The 19,971-nt window shown below is 45.3% G+C and overlaps 1 protein-coding gene across 1 annotated transcript in view; it reads right to left on the reverse strand.

Annotated features, from left to right (window-relative positions):
* LOC126202900 (serine/arginine-rich splicing factor 1A) overlaps positions 1–19,971 on the reverse strand; it is a 101,491-nt gene that overhangs the window by 26,281 nt on the left and 55,239 nt on the right. Inside the window, exon 2 of the mRNA XM_049936977.1 lies at positions 17,654–17,847. Coding sequence (XP_049792934.1) covers positions 17,654–17,847 — 194 coding nt within the window. The remainder of the gene's footprint in view (positions 1–17,653; positions 17,848–19,971) is intronic.

The raw sequence follows: 19,971 nt of genomic DNA on the forward strand, positions 1-19,971 counted from the left end.
AATATCATAATATAGCCTTTCTAGCATTTAATACAATGGAATAAACTTAAGATACAATTGCCTACAGTAATGTCTGCAACGAAAAAGTAACATTTATGAGTTTAGTGCCATCCCGCCAAAATTTCAACTAATATTATCAAATACAGTGAAGTACACTAGGACCTTGCCTAGTACGACGGTACGGGCCTCCAGCATCGTTCCCCTACGCTCTGTCACGGAGTATGGGACAACATCATCACCACCACCACCACCACCACCACCACCACCACCACCACCACAGTGAAGTAATGATTTTTTCAAATTGGTGTTTTGTCTGTTACACAGTGACAGTAAAGTCTGCATACAATATTAATATTCGTTAACTGTGCAGTGTTGTTCTGTAGATTCAGGTCCCCCCCGCCCATTTGAGAAGCAAAGCAGGTCTTTATTTCTTAGTTAATGGAGTAATGAAATAAAATGATACTTCGATGAAATAATGAAATAAAGAGAAGTAATGAGAACTGTGTTAGGGTATAAATGGTTAGGAAGCTTGTTTTTGGAGTATTGTTAATTTTTGAGAATGCACTCCTCTAGACAACAAGGTAAGAATTGGAAATAAATGATGCAACTAACAGACATGAATGGGTAACTTGAAATTAACTATATACATGTATGTGTGGTTTGGTTGTAGTGAAAATCTTTTTGAGCTAGCAGCAAAGGAGAGAAGTAAAAAGACTGGGGTGCATTGGTGCAATGAGAGGCTGTGTAGTGCTGGAATGGGAACAGGGAAGGGACTGGATTGGTGTGGAAAACGACTTAACGATGGTTGAGGCCAGGAACATTATGGGAACGTAGAACATGTTGCAGGTAAAGTTCCCACCTGCGCAGTTCAGAGAAATTGGTGTTGGTGGAAAGGACACATATGGCACAGGCTGTGAAGCAGTTATTGAAATGAAGGATGTCATGACCTTGTACAAAAACAAATCTCCCATGCCTTATCATTCCAGTCTCCCACTACATCCTAAAGTCCCACCGTCCGGCCACATAGGAGCATTCCCCTCATAACTCAGTACCTTCCAGGACTGGAGCAACTGAATTACTTTCTCCGCCAGGGTTTCGACTACTATTCGTCGTGCCCTGAAACAAGGGATGTCCCGGCCACTATCCTTCCCACACCTCCCACAGTGGTATTCCGCCGTCCAGCAAACCTGTACAACCGCTGCTCCCAACCTCTTACCTCTTGACTCATACCCCTGTAATAGACCTAGATGCAAGACCTGTCCCATACATTCTCCCACGACCACCTACTCCAGTCCAGTCACAAACATCACTATCCCAGCAAAAGCAGGGCTACTTGTGAAACCAGTCATGTGGCCTACAAGCTAAGCTGCAACCATTGTGCTGCCTTCTATGTGGGCTTGACAACCAACAAGCTGCCTGTCCACACGAATGGTCACCGACAAACTGTGACCAAGGAACAAGTGGACCACCCTGTTGCTGAGCACACTGCCAAACATGAGTCATATGGAGACTACCCACTTCCCCATCAGCCCCAGATCAACGATATTTCCGAACTGGGGCAATACTAGATAGTGGCACTGCCGCTCGCCTATCATTTTCGTGGATACACTGAGAAGATAATACGTAATCTTTCTTACCTATTATTCCTGTTGGTCATTTATTTCCACTCTGGTAGTCTGAATCTATGGATTTCGCTAGTAATTATAACAACACTCTTCATTCACAAACCCAATCAACCACATAAGTTGGCATTCATCCGTTCGGCTTTACTCCACTCAGCTCGTATAGCCCCTTTTGTCTGCAGGGAAGTTTGTTTCTAGATGTGATGAGGATTCCCTTGACAAAGACATCACGTACACTATGCACACATTCACAAATCAACTTATGATTCATTCAGAAATCAATTTAGAATGTGTTCAAAAATCGACAGGGATGCTTTTCAAAGTCATATGAATAATCGATACACCAATGTGCTAGGCACTTTGTGAAACAAGGTCTTTTTCCCCCGCAAGAAAATGAATCTGTGAAGTAAAGCCACCATAGCAAGTACTGAAAGCGGACTCCAGGAGGTAACAGAAGAGGAATGAGCCCCATACTGACGAAAGGAATCATCGAAGGAGGAGGCATAGGATGGGTGGCCACGTGTGGCAGACAAACAGGATGCATACCTGCTGAGGAGAAAGTCACGGCAGTAGGACAGTGGTAGTTCTGCAGCTTCAGCATACAGACTCCCAACCGGGCTAGCATAAAAGGTGCCAGTGGCCAATTGGATGCCACGATGGTGGATAATGTTGAGATGGCGTAAGAGGGATGGACGTGCAGATGCATAAACAAAGCACCCATAGTCGTGTTTCGAACGGACTAGAGACCGATACAAACGGAGGAGGGTGGTTTGACTGGCACCCCAGGAGGTACTGTTGAGGACACACAGGACATTCAGGAATAGTGTACAGCAAGCTGCCAGGTAAGACACATGGGAGGACCAAGAGTTTCCCATCGAGCATGAGCCCCAGCAATTTCATAGTTTCAATGAACAGAAGACCAACAGGCCAATATGTAAAGACAGTCAGAGAAACCAACTGTGCCGCCAGAAATTCATCCAGAGGGTTTTGTCAGTGGAAAAGTGAAAGCCACTGTTGATGCTCCAGGAGTAAAGATGACCAAGACATCACTGAAGACTCCGTTCAGTGAAACAGATTCGTAGAGAATTGCAACAGATGGCAAAATCGTCAACAAAAAGGGAGCCAGAGATACCCAGTAGCAGACAAGCCATTATAGGGTTAATGGAGATAGCAAAGAGGACGATGATCAGGGCAGAACCATGGGGCACACAGTCAGCCTTAGTAAGCTGACCTTTGGGTGTGCACACAGGTGGGGTAGGAGTCAACAAATGATCAGTGTGCGGGAACAGGTCGCTCTAGTAGGTGTCAGAAAGAACGGACCACTCAAGTTGATCGGCAAGGTGGACAGTGCAGAAGAATAGGTCCAAATGGGAATAGGTGTGCGAGGAGTCGGAAAGGCAAGTGGGTGCTCCAGTGTAAAGGCAGAAGGGGTTAAGGTGGTTACGACGATGAACCAAGAGGGCACCTCTCCGACAGGTCCTGGGAGAACCCTAAAGGGGATGATGCGCATTTAAGTCACCGAGTAACAAAAATGGGGGAGATAGCTGCCCAATAAGCTGAAGGAAGTCTGCCCGGGTGACACTGAATGATGGAGGGACATAAATGGTACAGAGGGAAAATGTCAGGTGGGGAAGGAAAAGGCGAACTGCAACAGCTTGAAGATGAGTAGTCAGGGAGATGGATGACTACGAACGTCATCCCGTATGAGCAGCATGAAGCCTCATGAGATGGGATGTCGACCTCAAGGGGAAGATCAAAACGAACCAGGAAGAAATGTGAAAGCTCTACATGGTCGTGAGGGCGCAATGTCGTTTCCTGAAGGCAGAACACTGCTATGCTAAAAGGAGCTAAAAGCTGCCAAGTGACAGCCTGTAAAGAGTCGCTACTACAGGGCACAGAAGCAGGAGGATCCTTCTCCATGGGGTCCACAGAAGCATCGGCCTGCTTGTGCTGTCAATCTGTGGAGACCAATGCTGAAAAACGGCTGGTGGGGCACACCAGTGACATGGATGTTGGTTTGTGGGGCGCTCGGTCATCAGCGGCCAGTGACAGAGGCTGGCCAGGCTAAGGTATCACATGGCGACACCATCAAAGAGGATCTTCAAGTCGGCGTTGGAGAAGACCGTCTGCCTCTACTGGACTTAGAGCGTTTCTAGTTAGAGAAAGGCTCAGCTGTTGGTTGGTAGGAGGGAAATACGAAGTCTTCACGGGAGTATTAAGTCCTTTCCGGTCTACCGGTTGTAAAGCTGGTGGCTTCGCCCCTTGAAGCGAGAGTTTGATGGCTTGTTGCACAGGTGGATGGGAGAATGACAATGTTACCATGACACTGGGCAATTTAAAAACCTCAGAGCTGAATTGGAGGTCACACGTCTGTGCGGCCATGTCTTTCATGGAGCGAGGAGTGACAAAAACAGACCTATACGTGCCAAACAGGAGAACTCATGGTTTGCAACTAGCCAATAACTTGCGAGCGACTGGGTAAGGCACTTTTTCCTTTACCCGGATCTCTTGAACAGCCAGCTCATCATGATACACGAGACAATCCCAAGAGGAGGTGGCATGGCCACCATTGCAGTTGATACAGTGGGAAGGAGGAGGCAGGCAATCACCCTTGTGCGCACCCCTACCACAGGTTACACATTTGGCTGGGTGTCGACAAGACATTCTAGTGTGGTTGAAACGATGACACTGGCAGCAGCACATCGGGTTCGGAATGTATGGTCGGACTGTGATAATTTCATAGCCTGCTTTGATCTTTGACGGAAGCACCACTATCAAAGGTAGGAAAAAGAATGCGCGTGGGCACTAAGGAGAAATCTACCTTTTTCATTACCCGATGGACATTAATGACACCCTGATCAGAGGTAAGAATTTATTTAGGCCTCGGTTAGACTGTCAGGTAGCCAATGCTATGGGAAAAATTCAAAATTCTATGGGCCTCGAGACGAACAGGGTGGCTGTGGAGAAGTGAGGGGGCAAGCAGTAGTTTTCCTTGAGAATCAGATGTAGTTTTCAAAAGCAAAGTGCCATTCCGTAAATGAGAGCAGGATTTCACAGCGCTGGCAGTGGGAAGGGTCTTTGAATCATTTGCCTCATTACGTTTAGGTTTCATAGACACTGACTGTGAAGATGATTGACTCATTGCAAGAAAATTCCCCAATTGCCAGCATCTCCGATGACGAGCTCCTTCGAACTGGGGGTCACCTTCACAAGGGGGCGCACCCGCCTTAAGTGACCGTTCACACCTTCCGAACACCTGACAGAAGAACCAATCAGGAATTTGGGAAGGTTGCAGCTCAGGCAATCACCCCTCCCTGGACATGGCCTGTGTCAGAGGGTATGTCGACCAGGGGCTGGGAATTGTGCGTTACCCTGTCACCTGTTGCACGTCAGACATAAAGGAAGAAGAAAAAGAGAAACGTCAAATGCCAAAGCAGAGGAATGAGAGGAGAAGGTAAAAACGATTATGAGACTGTTCTTATGTCAGCGACAGACGATGCAGAACATTTCCAGTAACACACCAGACACGTTCCCCAAGGTACGGGAAAAAGAATAGCAAGAGGATAGACAGGCAGCGGGAAGAGAAAAGATGCAAAGGCTGGCGCCCCATGGTAGCCAAGCACAAACCCACTAAAGAGCAGCGAGCCCCTTGTTATTTTTTTTTTAAAGAAAGGGTTGACCAGCCGAAAGCTTTATTTGTGACGGTCCTTTTGTTGTGCCTATCTGAGAAACAGCATCTCCGCTATACAGTAGGTACCAACTTGCCTTTTCATAATAGTTATGCAATTACAATGTTATTGATAAGGTTAGGAATATAAACCATATAAATCCCTGAAGTATTCATGTAGTTAATTTCCAGAACATGATATGGAACATCAGAGCTTAAATAGTTTGAGTAATTAACACTTCGTTTATTTAGCCATTTTTGCAGTTTCATCATCAAGAAGGGTTATTTCAGTCGAAACTCTTGTTGTTACAAGTTCAGCCCAAAACCAATTTTTCTGCACTATTTAATTAATTTGAGATGTAGACTTCTAATGGTAAATTATGAAAATCTGCATAAGTTATGGGTCTGAAGCCTTTTTTCAATCCATTCAGAGATTTTGAGCATGGAACCCATGGCAGTCAAAACAGCGTACTGTAAGGGTGCAAAGAAGTGTTGTCGTGAATAAGAAGACTGACAGGAAAGTAGGACAATTAACACTGATTGATGATTAACTTTTAAGTGCCACATGTATCATTCCTCTGAGAGAGACTGTTGTAGGTTGGTTAGGTTATAATGCACAGTGACTGCTGTCATATAATTAGAAGGTATAGTATGTGCATTCCTGGTAAACCAGACTTACATTATATAATTAGGATATGGACCAGCCATGACAAGTTCATTTGTTGGTCGTTTATGGAAGTAAAACTTGTGAAACCAAATGTGTTGTGTCGACCACATTATGGGATGTAGATAAAGCTGTGCCCACCTGCATTTATAGCCAATTTTCGTGGATGACAGTACACTATGTCACCAGGCCACTATAATTAGAGACAGGAACATTCTGGACAATTTGAGCAAGTGATTTGGCCATCCAGACTGACCGACTTGAATCCCACCCCACATTTATGGGACGTAATCGAGAGGTCACTTCATGCACAAAATCCTGCACCACCAACACTTTTGCAATTATGGACATCTACACAGGCAACATGACTCACTATTTCTGCAATGAACTTTTAATGACTTGGTGAGTCCATGCCACATCAAGTTGCTGCAGTACGCCAGGCTAAAGCACGTCTGGCCCAGTATCCCATGACTTTTGTCACCTCAGTGTATGCTTATATATCATATACATTAAAAACATATTTACATCCACCCAAATATTCATTAGAGTACCATATAAAAATTTCAAGTAAATCAATAAGATACGTTTCAAGATTTTTGGTTAACAGCATCAGAAGACTCGCCTTACATAACAGGAAAGGTTTAGGAAATGGGGAGCATGATGAAACAGTTGCCAGAAACCAGGGCCAGAGGAGATTTACTGGATGGGTTGAGAAAGAAAGGCCGATTGTTGGTGCCCGTACCAGACAAGATTTGGAAACTGAGCACTCTGAAGGTGGAAATAGAGTAACAATCAAGACAAATATTACTAAAGAAATCGTGGTGGTGGTGGTGGTGGTGGTGGTGGTAAGCTCCTATGGGAAGAAAACATCATGCAAGGGTCTATAAGAAAAGAAACCTATGTTGTTTAACATGGCGGTGGTGGTGGGGGTTATCAGACAGTTCAGAAAATGAAAGTGGAGTGAAGGAAAATAATAATTATTGAAAAGCAAAGACCACAGAAATTAATGCACTTTCAGGTCAGGTGGACAACAAGAACCAAGCACATATTGCATCACCAGTTCCAATCCGCAGAGTTATGAGAAACCGGTCTCTGTAGGGAGATCCTGATGGAATGTGTGTAAACAGTGACCAGGGTCATGATTGTCATGTTGTAGAGCATGCTCTACAGCAGGATTCTGTGTATTACTAGTATACAACCTCTGTCTATGCCCATCCTAACTGATAACTTGGTGGTACTCATACCTATGTACAAGGCCAAACAGTGTTTATATAACAGCCGGTGCACAAGATGTGCCGTTTGACAGGTGGCTCTTCCTTTGATGGTATTTGTTTTGTCAGTGACAAGGCTGTCATACGTAGTGGCAGTCGGTTGCACTGGCTCACAAGTCAGCCTGCTGAAGTAGCTGTTTAATACATTCAACAGCAGGAAGGTACTAAGTGACAGGTGTACTACTAAGCTGATTTTTGGAGTGATCAGCAGTACCAGCACTGGATGTGATGACAACTAGGAGCGACTGAAGAATCCCACTGTTATCGTCATCAATTTGTGAAACATACTGGATATTAAACAGGAAATTATGCACAGTTTACCAGATTGTTAAATAATTATCTTATATCTCAAAATTTGCTGTGAACCAGAGATAAGGAATTCATACTTATTAGAAACAGAAACCGTATGAAAGCTTTCTAATTATGTGATGTGCGCACTTTCCAGAAAACTGGTCACAACATGGCTAGACACTCAGACAAACCACAAATACATCTTACATTGTGAACAAATGGTGAAAACAGTGAGCCTTTACATGCTTAACCCAACTGTAGTGCCTGTTTCTCATTTACATTTGAAAATAAGGAATAATGTTCCCACAAAAAATGCTGGGACAATATATTAACCAGGAAAACTTGAACCCACTATTTTATATTGCAGCTAATGGCGTTTCGAATGGAATGAAACAAAATGACGAGATTGGAAATGAGACAATATTTCATCCCTGGGAAAGAGTATGTTCTCATGGAACAGTCTTGGGTACTCTGTGCAAAAAAGTCTAGGTATATAATCACACTGGATAATAAATCAGGCACCTTCAGGAGAGACCACACTAGATTTTTTGGGGTGGACATTTAATGTGTTGCAGAGTGGCTGGCTCATCCTCTTATTATTGTGATCAGCCAGCCCTCACCATACGCTCTATGGTTTTAATACCTTCTTCTGCTTTTCCTTGTCGTGTATGTTTTCCCTGTTTTCTGTTCGTTCCATTTGTTTTATTTTTAGGTGTGGTATTGGGTCTTTTTGTACGTTGAGCCTTGCGTGCACCAGGAAAAAGGGACTGATTACCCTATAGTTTGGTCCCTTTATACCCCAAGGGAAGATGATCACATGTAGGGAAAAGACGACCACCAATACTAACAAATGCAAAAGAAAGTGCGACAGAAAAAAGAGGGAGGGTAGTGACCTCAGAGAGAAGGCTAAATGTCCACCCTTAGGTGGTACGGAAAAAAAAACACACCTCACGAATAAAATGTAAAACTAAATCTGCTGTTGAGGCATTGTTGCCCAACACTGAAGGTAGCGTGCCGCAAAGATTAAAATTTCACCGCAGAGTGGATAAAAGTGTGCAGTCCCGCAAAACGTGGACGACAGTCGTATGTGAGCGACAGTGACACCGAGGTGGGTCTTGTAAACCAAAAAGATGGCAACCAGGTGTTGCCATCTGGAAAAGGCTGTTCGGATGGCAGACTCGATGGAAACTACATTATCAATGGAAGAGCAGCCCTGACGGAAACCATCCTGGCATGAGCCAGTAGGCCACGTGACTACAGGACCCAACACAACCCCCGACTTCCATACATTATAACAGCTTACAAAGAATGTTGGTGAGGCTGTGGGTTGGTAGCTATCCACATTAAGTGGGTTTTTACCAGGTTTGAGCACTGGAATAATGGTGCTCTCGCCATTGCCATGGAAGGACACCATCGCACCAGATCCAGTTGAGGATAACGAGGGGGTGTCGCTTGTATTCAGATGAGAGATGTTTGATCATCTGACTGTGGATTTGATCTGGCCCAGGAGCTGCGTCTGGGAAATGTGCAAGGACGCTGAGGAGCTCCCACTCAATAAATGCAGCATTACAGAGTTCACTGTGATGTTGAGTGTACGAGAGGGCTTTCCTTTCCATCCGAGATTTGAGGGTGCAAAATACTGGGGGATAATTCTTTGACGTGGAGGCTCGAGCATACTGCTCTGCAAAGTGCTCGGCAATTGTATTTGTGTCGGTAGATAACACACAATTTATGCTAACACTGGGAACACCTGTTGGGGTCTGGTACACAAAAACCATGTCTGATCGCCCAGACTTTGGAAGTTGAATAATGGCACCTAATGGTCGACACGTACCTCTCCCAACACTCCTGTTTCCATCGTTTTATAAGCTGGAGAACGTGGACACGGGGCCGTTTAAAAGCTATTAGTTGCTCTAGGGTAGGGTGCCGCTTATGTCGCTGCAGAGCTCGCCGATGCTCTTTAAGGTGAGGTTTACTATATTTTGGTTCAAAAGATCTAATTTTTTTTAAATTGCATTTTTGGATGCATAAAAATGGTTAGAATCCACCCCTGAAACTGTTTTTCCAAATACGGAATGGAAATGTTTGTTATTCGCGGCTGAACAAAAAAATGCACCTGCCTGAAATTGGCCTTTTTCATGCACCAGTTTCTTTCGGGAATTTCAACTTTGTAACCTGAAAAATTATTCTATGTGCTTGCCCATGACTAAAACCTACTTGAACGATCGCTAGATGGCGCTGCATGTCTACTTCATTTACCGACCATTAGTAAATATTGCGATATAGATTTCTACGTAAGATTCGCTTCTTCTATCAGTTTAGTCTGTGTTCCTGGCGTGTAAACAAACACACGTGCGACAAGTGCGACGAAAATGCCGCAAAAACCCAGGAGAGACCATCGCTCAATTGAGAGGCCGAGGAAATTCAACAGGAACCAGCACACGGCTGAGCATGATACTACATTCACGAACACATCTGCGAAAAAGCTGAAATTCACTGACTACGATGACAATGAGACTGATCCTGGATTTTCTTACGCGACGCTGGACTTTTTGGCAGTCTTCAACTTTTATCAACAATATTTAAGTGCAAGATTTGCAACGGCGACATCAAATTCACCCAGTCCAGTGAACGAGCCCTTGGTTTCAAGCTGACTATAAAATGCAAGTGTCCGTCTGTCATGTCAAATCATCTCCAACAGTGAACGAGTCATATGAAATTAATCATCGCCTTACGTTAGTTAAGCGTCTGTTAGAAGGTATGCATGGCGTGAATTTATTTTGTTGGCTCACGGATCCATCAGTTGGCTTCTCTTCTACTCTGTACTACAGTTGCCCAGAAAATGTTTACGTTACTGCGAAGGCTATATTTGAGGTTTTTCGAACGAGAGCAGTATCTGAGGAAGTTGAACTAAACGGACAGATGGGTAAGGATCATGAATCATGGAAGAAGCGTGGCTTTTCCTCGTTGTTCGGAATAACTTCGCTAATCGGCAAATATTCCAAGAAAGTATTAGATTGTCAAGAAAAGTCATCGTTCTGTCAGAGTAGTTGTGATAAGAGAGCGTCACTAGATCCAAAGGAGTTTGACAATAGTACGAGTCTCATGAAGAACAATGCAGCGCGAATCATTCCAGAAGTGCAGGCAAACTGGAGGTCGACGCTGGGAAGGAAATGTTTTGTCGTTCAGAAGAGTTATTCAGCGTAAAGTACAAGTACTATATTGGGGACAGCAATACAAAAACTTTCAAAGGCCTCATTGATTTGAACCCATACCCAGAAGTGATCATCGAGAAGAAAGAACGCGTAAGACACGTAGAGAAAAGAATGTGCACACTGCTTAGAAATGCGAAGAGACAAAACAAAGGCATTGGAGGAAAAGGACAAGGGAAGCTTACTGATAAAGTGATCAAGGAGCTTACGACATACTATGGCTTGGCAATCCGACGGCATTCCAATTCAGTGGAACAGATGAAGAAGGCACTTTTTGGGCAACGTATTTCCACAAGTGGTCGACAGATGACCACACACAACACCAAAATTGTCCAGCTGGGAAAACTAGTTGGTGGGAAAAAAAAGTGGCGCATTGCAGAGGCTACCGGACATCTGGACAAATATAAACACAACCAGCCACTCTCCAAAGAAGTTAAAAAAGTGATTCACCCGATCTTCGAGGCGCTTTCGGAGGACGAGTTATTGTACCAGTGCTTGGGAGGAAACACTGAAAATTCAAATTAAAGTTTGAACGCGTGTGTTTGGAAGTTCGCCCCCAAGCATTTACATTCTGGTGTGAGATTGCGACTCTCCTGGCAGTGAGCAGCTTCAACAAAGGGTATTCAGCAATTCTGAAGGCCATGAGAACGATGGACGTCACCCTGGGACACTATTCGACGCAGTTCACCAAGCATTCCGACTACTACCAGATTCAAGCGGCCGAAAACCGCCTGTCACCAGCCGTACGAGCGACTCTGGAGCAGCGCAGGATGGCCCAGATCGAGCAGAATGCCCTCTATGAGGAAGAGGAAGGATTAGTTTATGGACCCGGGATAGCAGATTGAACGCAAGTTGCATTATATTGCATTTATATGTAGTCAAAACTTCACACGCGTTTTTCTCGAAATTACTTTTTTTGTATCGCGCAGTATGGTAACTTCAAATCTACTGAACCGATTGGCATGATTCTTTGTTTCCAACGAAGCTAACTAAATTGTCTGGAAGTTGTTCCAATTTTATTCCAATCCATCAAATATAACTATTTTTACTTTCACGACGAAGTCGAAAAATCAATGACAACCCCCCCCCCCCTCTCAAACGGCCGCCATTTCGTTTCCTATGGTACCAATAGCTTAACCGAGGTACAACTTCTAAAGAATCTTATATACTTCGCTAACGTCAACTCAATTTTTATTTAATACGAGCCGGCTGACCTGTGGAATACCGTGCGTGGAGGTCTACATCGAAATTTTGTATCGTTCCGACGGCACTTCCGCCTTTGCTCTTCGACATATCCAGTCCAAAAAATTCCAGTTTGTAGAGGAAATATCAACAAACATTTTGACCACACTTGATACTTATACACTCCTGGAAATGGAAAAAAGAACACATTGACACCGGTGTGTCAGACCCACTATACTTGCTCCAGACACTGCGAGAGGGCTGTACAAGCAATGATCACACGCACGGCACAGCGGACACACCAGGACCCGCGGTGTTGGCCGTCGAATGGCGCTAGCTGCGCAGCATTTGTGCACCGCCGCCGTCAGTGTCAGCCAGTTTGCCGTGGCATACGGAGCTCCATCGCAGTCTTTAACACTGGTAGCATGCCGCGACAGCGTGGACGTGAACCGTATGTGCAGTTGATGGACTTTGAGCGAGGGCGTATAGTGGGCATGCGGGAGGCCAGGTGGACATACCGCCGAATTGCTCAACACGTGGGGCGTAGGTCCACAGTACATCGATGTTGTCGCCAGTGGTCGGCGGAAGGTGCACGTGCCCGTCGACCTGGGACGCACGGATGCACGCCAAGACCGTAGGATCCTACGCAGTGCCGTAGGGGACCGCACCGCCACTTCCCAGCAAATTAGGGACACTGTTGCTCCTGGGGTATCGGCGAGGACCATTCGCAACCGTCTCCATGAAGCTGGGCTACGGTCCCGCACACCGTTAGGCCGTCTTCCGCTCACGCCCCAACATCGTGCAGCCCGCCTCCAGTGGTGTCGCGACAGGCGTGAATGGAGGGACGAATGGAGACGTGTCGTCTTCAGCGATGAGAGTCGCTTCTGCCTTGGTGCCAATGATGGTCGTATGCGTGTTTGGCGCCGTGCAGGTGAGCGCCACAATCACGACTGCATACGACCGAGGCACACAGGGCCAACACCCGGCATCATGGTGTGGGGAGCGATCTCCTACACTGGCCGTACACCACTGGTGATCGTCGAAGGGACACTGAATAGTGCACGGTACATCCAAACCGTCATCGAACCCATCGTTCTACCATTCCTAGACCGGCAAGGGAACTTGCTGTTCCAACAGGACAATGCACGTCCGCATGTATCCCGTGCCACCCAACGTGCTCTAGAAGGTGTAAGTCAACTACCCTGGGCAGCAAGATCTCCGGATCTGTCCCCCATTGAGCATGTTTGGGACTGGATGAAGCGTCGTCTCACGCGGTCTGCACGTCCAGCACGAACGCTGGTCCAACTGAGGCGCCAGGTGGAAATGGCATGGCAAGCCGTTCCACAGGACTACATCCAGCATCTCTACGATCGTCTCCATGGGAGAATAGCAGCCTGCATTGCTGCGAAAGGTGGATATACACTGTACTAGTGCCGACATTGTGCATGCTCTGTTGCCTGTGTCTATGTGCCTGTGGTTCTGTCAGTGTGATCATGTGATGTATCTGACCCCAGGAATGTGTCAATAAAGTTTCCCCTTCCTGGGACAATGAATTCACGGTGTTCTTATTTCAATTTCCAGGAGTGTAGATATATCATCCCGAGAAAAATATTCTTAAAGAACATGATTTTTTTTGGGCCAAAGATAGTAAACCTTTCCTTAATGGCCTCAGAGATTTATGGCAACCACCAAGGTACTGACTTTCATTGGGGGCACCCTAAAGAACAAGGGATCATGTTTTCCGCAGCAGAAACGATCGTCCTAGTGAGCTGCTCAACTACCACATCGGTGATACCATGTGGGGGGGATTCAACAGTGACAGCAGAGGTGAAAGCTTCCCAGTCTGCCTGGTTTAAAGCCTCTTGGTAGACAGCCAGGGGAGTGACGGGAAGATTGGAAAGTGGTCACTACCACACAAGCCATCGTGGGCCCTCCAGTGGGTGACGGGAGAAGTCCTGGGCTGCTGAGGGATAAATCAATGGCCGACTAAATGTCACGAGCCACACTGAAATGTGTGGGAGCCCCAGTATTCAAGAGGCAGAGTTAAAGTTGAGACAGGAAAGTTTCGATATCACTACCTCGACCAGTAAGCATGGTGCCACCAAAGAAGAGGTTATGGGTGTTAAAATCTCTCAAAAGTTGTAAAGGTTTAGTGAGTCAATGAATCGGTGCAGCCAATGCATTCAGGTATACTGCACCATCTGGAGGAAGGGCAGGGGTCCGCATAGCCAGGAACCAGGTTTCCTGAAGGGCAATGGAGAAAGCAGGTGTTAAGCTTAACAGTTGCCTTAGCTCAGCCAGGTGGTGGAAAAAACCATTACTATCCCACTGGAGGATGACATTTTCATGAGGCTGGGAAAGTATGAAGCATGCAAGAAGGCAGGTTACACCTCAGGGTCACCTCCTGCCACTGACTGAGTATTTGTACCTATTCCTATTGTGGATGAGGTGTCAGTGAGGTCCAGGTCCTCAGGGGACACTGAGATCTAAGCCACATACACAGATACGGAATTGGTAGGTAGTGCTGCCGTTGGGGCCACTGAAGGGTCCCTTTTCTTAGCAGACACTCTCGTTTGCTTGCCCTCTTGCTTCTCTTTAGGGGCTTGCTGGGAAGACTTCTCTGAAGTATCTTCAGGCACAGCGGAAGACCGGGAATCTCTTCATTCAGCAGCTTTTGGCTCCTCTAGTCACTGGTGAGTGTCCACTGTGACATAGTGGAAACCTTGGAAGAGAAGGTCCCAAAGGACCCCTTCCACACGAGAGGAGCTGGAGGAGGCTGTTGCTTCTGCGTCTGGGGGGAGGGGACTGATTTCCCCTGCATTTGGAGGGCCTTGCTCCTGAAGTAGGTACTTTGGGAGCAACGTAAGGACATTTTCCCCCTACCACCAAGGGGGCAGATGTATTTTGGAGGCTCATAGGGCCCACAGTGTGGTACGACTGCTGCTAGTGATGGCAATGGTAATGTAGCTGCAGCATACGTCGACGTCAACCGAACGGGGTGTCATCATTCAAATTTACGTTTAGCCTCTTGGTAAGTCAAGTGGTCCAGGGTCTTGTACTTCATGATTTTCCGCTCCTTTTGGAGTACTGTGCAGTCTGGGGAGCATGGGGAGTGCTGCTCTCCGCAGTTGATACAAGTGGGAGGAGATGCAAAGGGAGTATCTGGATGCAGTCGACATCCACAGTCTCGATATGTGGCATTGGAAGGGCAGCACAAAGACACGTGCCAGAAATTCCATCCCTTACAGCACCGCATAGGGGGAGGGATGTATGGTTTAACGTCACAGCGGTAAACCATCACCTTGACCTTTTCAAGCAAAGAATCACCCTCAAAGGCCAAGATGAAGGTATTGGCAGAAACCTGTTTTTGTGCCCCTGTACACACGCTGGATGACATGAACACCCCGCCGTTCTAGATTGGCGCAGAGCTCGTCATCAGACTGCAAGAGGAGGTCATGATGGAAAATAATCCCCTGGACCGTGTTGAGGCTTTTATGGGGAGTGACAAACAGGAATATCACCCAGCCAGTCACAATCGAGTAACGCTCGGGATTGGGCTGAGATGTTGTCTGAACCAAGACTGCACTGCTTCTCATCTCTGATAGTGTTGTCCCTTCCCCAAACTTACCCTCAAGATGTTCAACAAAAAATTGAGACACCATAGGTATAAAGGAGTCCCTGTCCATTCTGCTATAGACTAAATACCAAGGCAAATATGGCTGTCTTCTTTCTGTAGCCCTATGTTCCTCCCATGGTGTAGCAAAGCAGAGAAATGATTTAGGGTCATACCTGTCAGTATTGTACTCGATCTTTCCCTTTTTATAGACTGCTGGCGCTGTATGGTTACCAGCAAGAGGTGACTTAGTCCGCTTCATTATGGGTCATCCGCCCTGATGCCACCCACTCCGATCAGGGGCTCTCCCCACAGGCGCCACCCAGCCACAGCAAAGGCCAACCGGCATGATGGCCATTGCCGGGAGTCCTGATGGCCCAGGAAGACAGGCATCTACTCCTTGGCATATGTGGGGAGTTTACAGCTCAGGCATCAGCAGTGCAATCCCTGTGCTGTCAGGGTGCTACCACCAAATGGGTAGATGAATGTCCCACCACAACGGAATGGCTATCGTGCTGGATATTGGGCGCAGAGAAATCCAATACTGTCATGGGGGAGGAAGGACAGGAGACAACAGAAGAAGATGGCATATCCCGGGAAGTGAATAGTTGAATTGCAGGTGGAGATGCAAATCCATGGCAAGAGTTTCAAGAGATCGAATCTAGGGGCACTATGGATAACTCATGCACCACCTAAGTCATCCTTCCTCATATGGCCCGAACTTCTGTAGAATTTGGAAAGTGGCAGGTCAACCAGTCAACCATAGAATGGGACCTGAACTTGGAGGGTCGAAAAATGTTAAGACTCCTTTTAGTCGCCTCTTATGACAGGGCCTATTCTAATCCCTGGACCCGCAGGGGGTGGGAGATTGTGGAAATGAGAACCAAGTACATAAGAATGGCAAATTAACCTTGTGTCACTAGATTGTTTTGACAATCATGCTGTTGGGAAACATAATTTGGAATATGTCTTGAGTTTCCATAATTTTGTACTGAAGAATGATGCATGATGATATTAATAGCTCATATAATTTCAGATTTTACTGTACCAAAAGAATGTTTCAATGAGTTTGTTTTGGAACACACTTCAACTGATGTTCTCGAGGTTGTAGCAGGACCAAGTGATGTTAATTTGTTATTGCCATTCACATTCTGTTCAGAAGAAACTTGTGACTGTGTGGCACCACTACAGCAAAAGGTAACCTGTTCGGTTGCCCTGGAACTAATTACTGAACCAATGCTGAATGTGTCTTTCCTCTTTCACATGTTTTTGTATATGAAAAGCAACTGGCACTAATGTCAAAATCAAATTTGCCCAAAATACACCTTGCTTTAAAGTTATTACTTTCTATTGGTCAAACAGACACTCTCCAAGTCTTCCGAGTTGTCCTAGTGAAGCCATTTGTCTTTGCACCTGCATTTTCCAGGCATCTTTAAAAATTTATGAGTCCACTACTTCAATTTTAAGTATTAAACTAAAAATAAGGCCATTAGCAACAGGTTTCTAAAAGAATATATACACAGAAACCTGTTGACAGCACTGCACGTAGATGATCAGTGGGCGATTAGTGAAAGGAACTGAGGTTCAAACTTTCACCCACTTAAGAACAAAACAGTGTACATGACCACAAATTCCATTTTAATTAAGCGAGGTAAACCTTTTATCCTGGAATAAATACAAATGACCCCCTTCAAGTTGCATTCTTAGTGAATGCCTAACTTAAGTATGAGAAGGTAGCAACTGCAGTAGCAGAGGCTTTGCTAACACGGATTGCACAGGTGGATACAAGTCCCCTACAGATAAAGACTTGAGAGTTCTGTTAAATGGACAGCTGGATACAGCAGTTTTGTGGGTAGTACTAACTTGCTATGCCCTCTTAGAACAGCACTTGACTAACACAAAACACAAAATTCATGGATTCCCGCTCAATTTCATTGACTTTTCACTAATGTCATAACCACCTGTTCATTTTCACTACTTTTTCACGACTTTCCCAACTTTGCTGACCTGTAGACACCCTAGTACTGTTACACTCACAAAAATGCATATACACAAAACAGAAAGTAAAAAAATGAACAAACAAAATTAACCCAGTCAATCTATAAAACAGTATACTTCATGTAGCCAATACCTGTAACAAGAACTCTGTACTGCGATCTGCGAGCTGGAGGCCCTCGCCCACGGCCACCTCTCTCACCCATTCCACCACCGCCTCGACCATTGCCACGGAAAGTCCCAGGACCACCGCCACGGGGAAATTCTACTCTCAGACGGTATCCGTCATAATCATAACCATCCCTTGCGTGGACTGCATCCTCAGCATCCCTGAACAGTGAAAAAACATTAGCCTGAAAATATGACAATAACTAATGAACACAAAAGAATGAAAAATGAGAAAACAAAAAAGTTAAAATAATACGGTTTCAATTTGAAATAGTGCCAAAACTGAACTCTCAAAAAGTACAGATCACTTCTGGTAGATTTTCGGCATGTAATTTTTACCTGGCAACCCACTTTCTTTCATTCAGGCCAGTGACACTCCTCAAATGACTTGACAGCTAAGCTGATTAATTGTTAGACTGGTACCTTAAAGGCATGTAATTGTTATGCTGGACCAATCCTTAAACCAAATTACCTTAAGCTTTAGCAATGTAAAAAATATGAAGGCATTTTCTAGCTCATACTGTCGATTAAGCTGTGTACTTCCATAAACAGACCGAGCAACCAGCCATCACACACTGAGGAAAGAGAGTACAATTTCAACATTGTCGTGATTTGCCAACATTGACAACTGTGCAGTATAAGCCCCCTTAATGCCACAACTACCTACAGTGAACAGATATATACAAGTGTCAGCTACTATGAAAAATTTAAACATTGTGATTCTTGAGTTCCTCCCGGCGTATTTGATAATCAAAATATCCACGGGTGTGCTGGCGGTCTATAGTGTCCAACGGGCACAATATTTCAGCGATCATACATGTCGCCATCATCAGGTGAACTGACGGACTGAGCTCCTGTGAATGTGTCGGCACGGAGATCCGTACGCTATGGCTGCTCAGAGGGAACTGGGTTCGGTCGCGGCGGCGGCCGATTTAAATACCCTCCGCCCGCGGCGCGCTCCTTCCGCCGTCCGCGCCACGGTCGCGCGGTGTAACAGATTGCGACAGCATCTGAAATGATGTCGGTGTGATGGCTCTGTCCGCCGTGGTCTTCACAACTATACGTTTGCTCGATTTACTCTTGATCAAGAGTCACTTTTCTAACATAGCTTCCACTTCAAAAATTGCTGTGTGTTACACATTAGCAGCATTTGTGAAGTGAGTTGCTGTGTTTGTGTGTTATGTATAACAGAGCGTGGTAACTGATGGCCGATGTGGCAACACTATAGTGGTAAGTGACGAATATCATCTATCAACTAATTGTAAACAAGCTATAATGTAGTCTTTTGTTGTTGGTAGTTGAAGGAAGTGCTGATTGTCTCTACCTTTTCTGGCATGAATTTAATGACATTACACACAATTTCGCATACTTGACTGTATTACTGTCTGTGAAGTGTAGCCTTCTTCAGAAGTGAAGTGTATATGATAAACAGTTCACATAAAAAAATACAAGCTTTGAAATGTGCTGCTACAGAACAATGCTGAAGATTAGGATGGTAGATTGAATAAATAATGATGTGGCACTGAATCAAATTGTGGGAAAAACAATCACATGTTGACTAAAAGGAGATAGTTACCTCAGACAAATCCTGAGGCATCAGGAATTCGTCTTATTAGATAATAGAGATAAGCCTATGGAGTAAGAATTTTGTATGCAGACAGGCTTGAACACTGTAAGTAAGTTTAAATTGATTTCGGTTGCAGTAGCTTTGCAGAGATGTGGTGGCCTGCACAGGATAGACCAGCTTGGCAAGCTGTATCAGACAAATCTTTGGACTGAAGACTGCAGCAGTAGTAACAATTGTCCCTACACAACTTGTTCTTGAAGAGTGCCAAGCCAGGCTGTGTAAGATTGTGTTAACATTAGTGAACATTGATGTCTAGTTGGTGATACCTGATAAGCAACTGAAGGGGCTGGGGGCTGCCCATTTGGAAAAGGGTGGTTGACTTGCTCGTTGTGTCTAGAGTTTAGGTTGCACGAGATATGGTGGCCAATGCGCAGTGACCAGGATTCGTCCAAAGAGCTGGGCGAGTCCAATCATTTGTTCAGAATGGGAGGCTGACAAGCATTTGTCACCATTCGGCTGGTCAGCAATGACAGAATTGTTGCACACGCCTTGCAATCTTTCTCATATGATTTTACAGAAAATATTCAGTAAAAAGAAATTCACTTTTCCTTTACTTGTAGCTTTGTATGTCAGGTTCCATATGATATGCCCATAATTTCGTTAATGGTCATAGTTACCGGGATATTTACATAAAAGTACGACACTGTGCGAAACTTGAA

This window comes from Schistocerca nitens, chromosome 9, assembly GCF_023898315.1.
Source record: "Schistocerca nitens isolate TAMUIC-IGC-003100 chromosome 9, iqSchNite1.1, whole genome shotgun sequence".
Lineage (NCBI taxonomy): Eukaryota > Metazoa > Arthropoda > Insecta > Orthoptera > Acrididae > Schistocerca > Schistocerca nitens.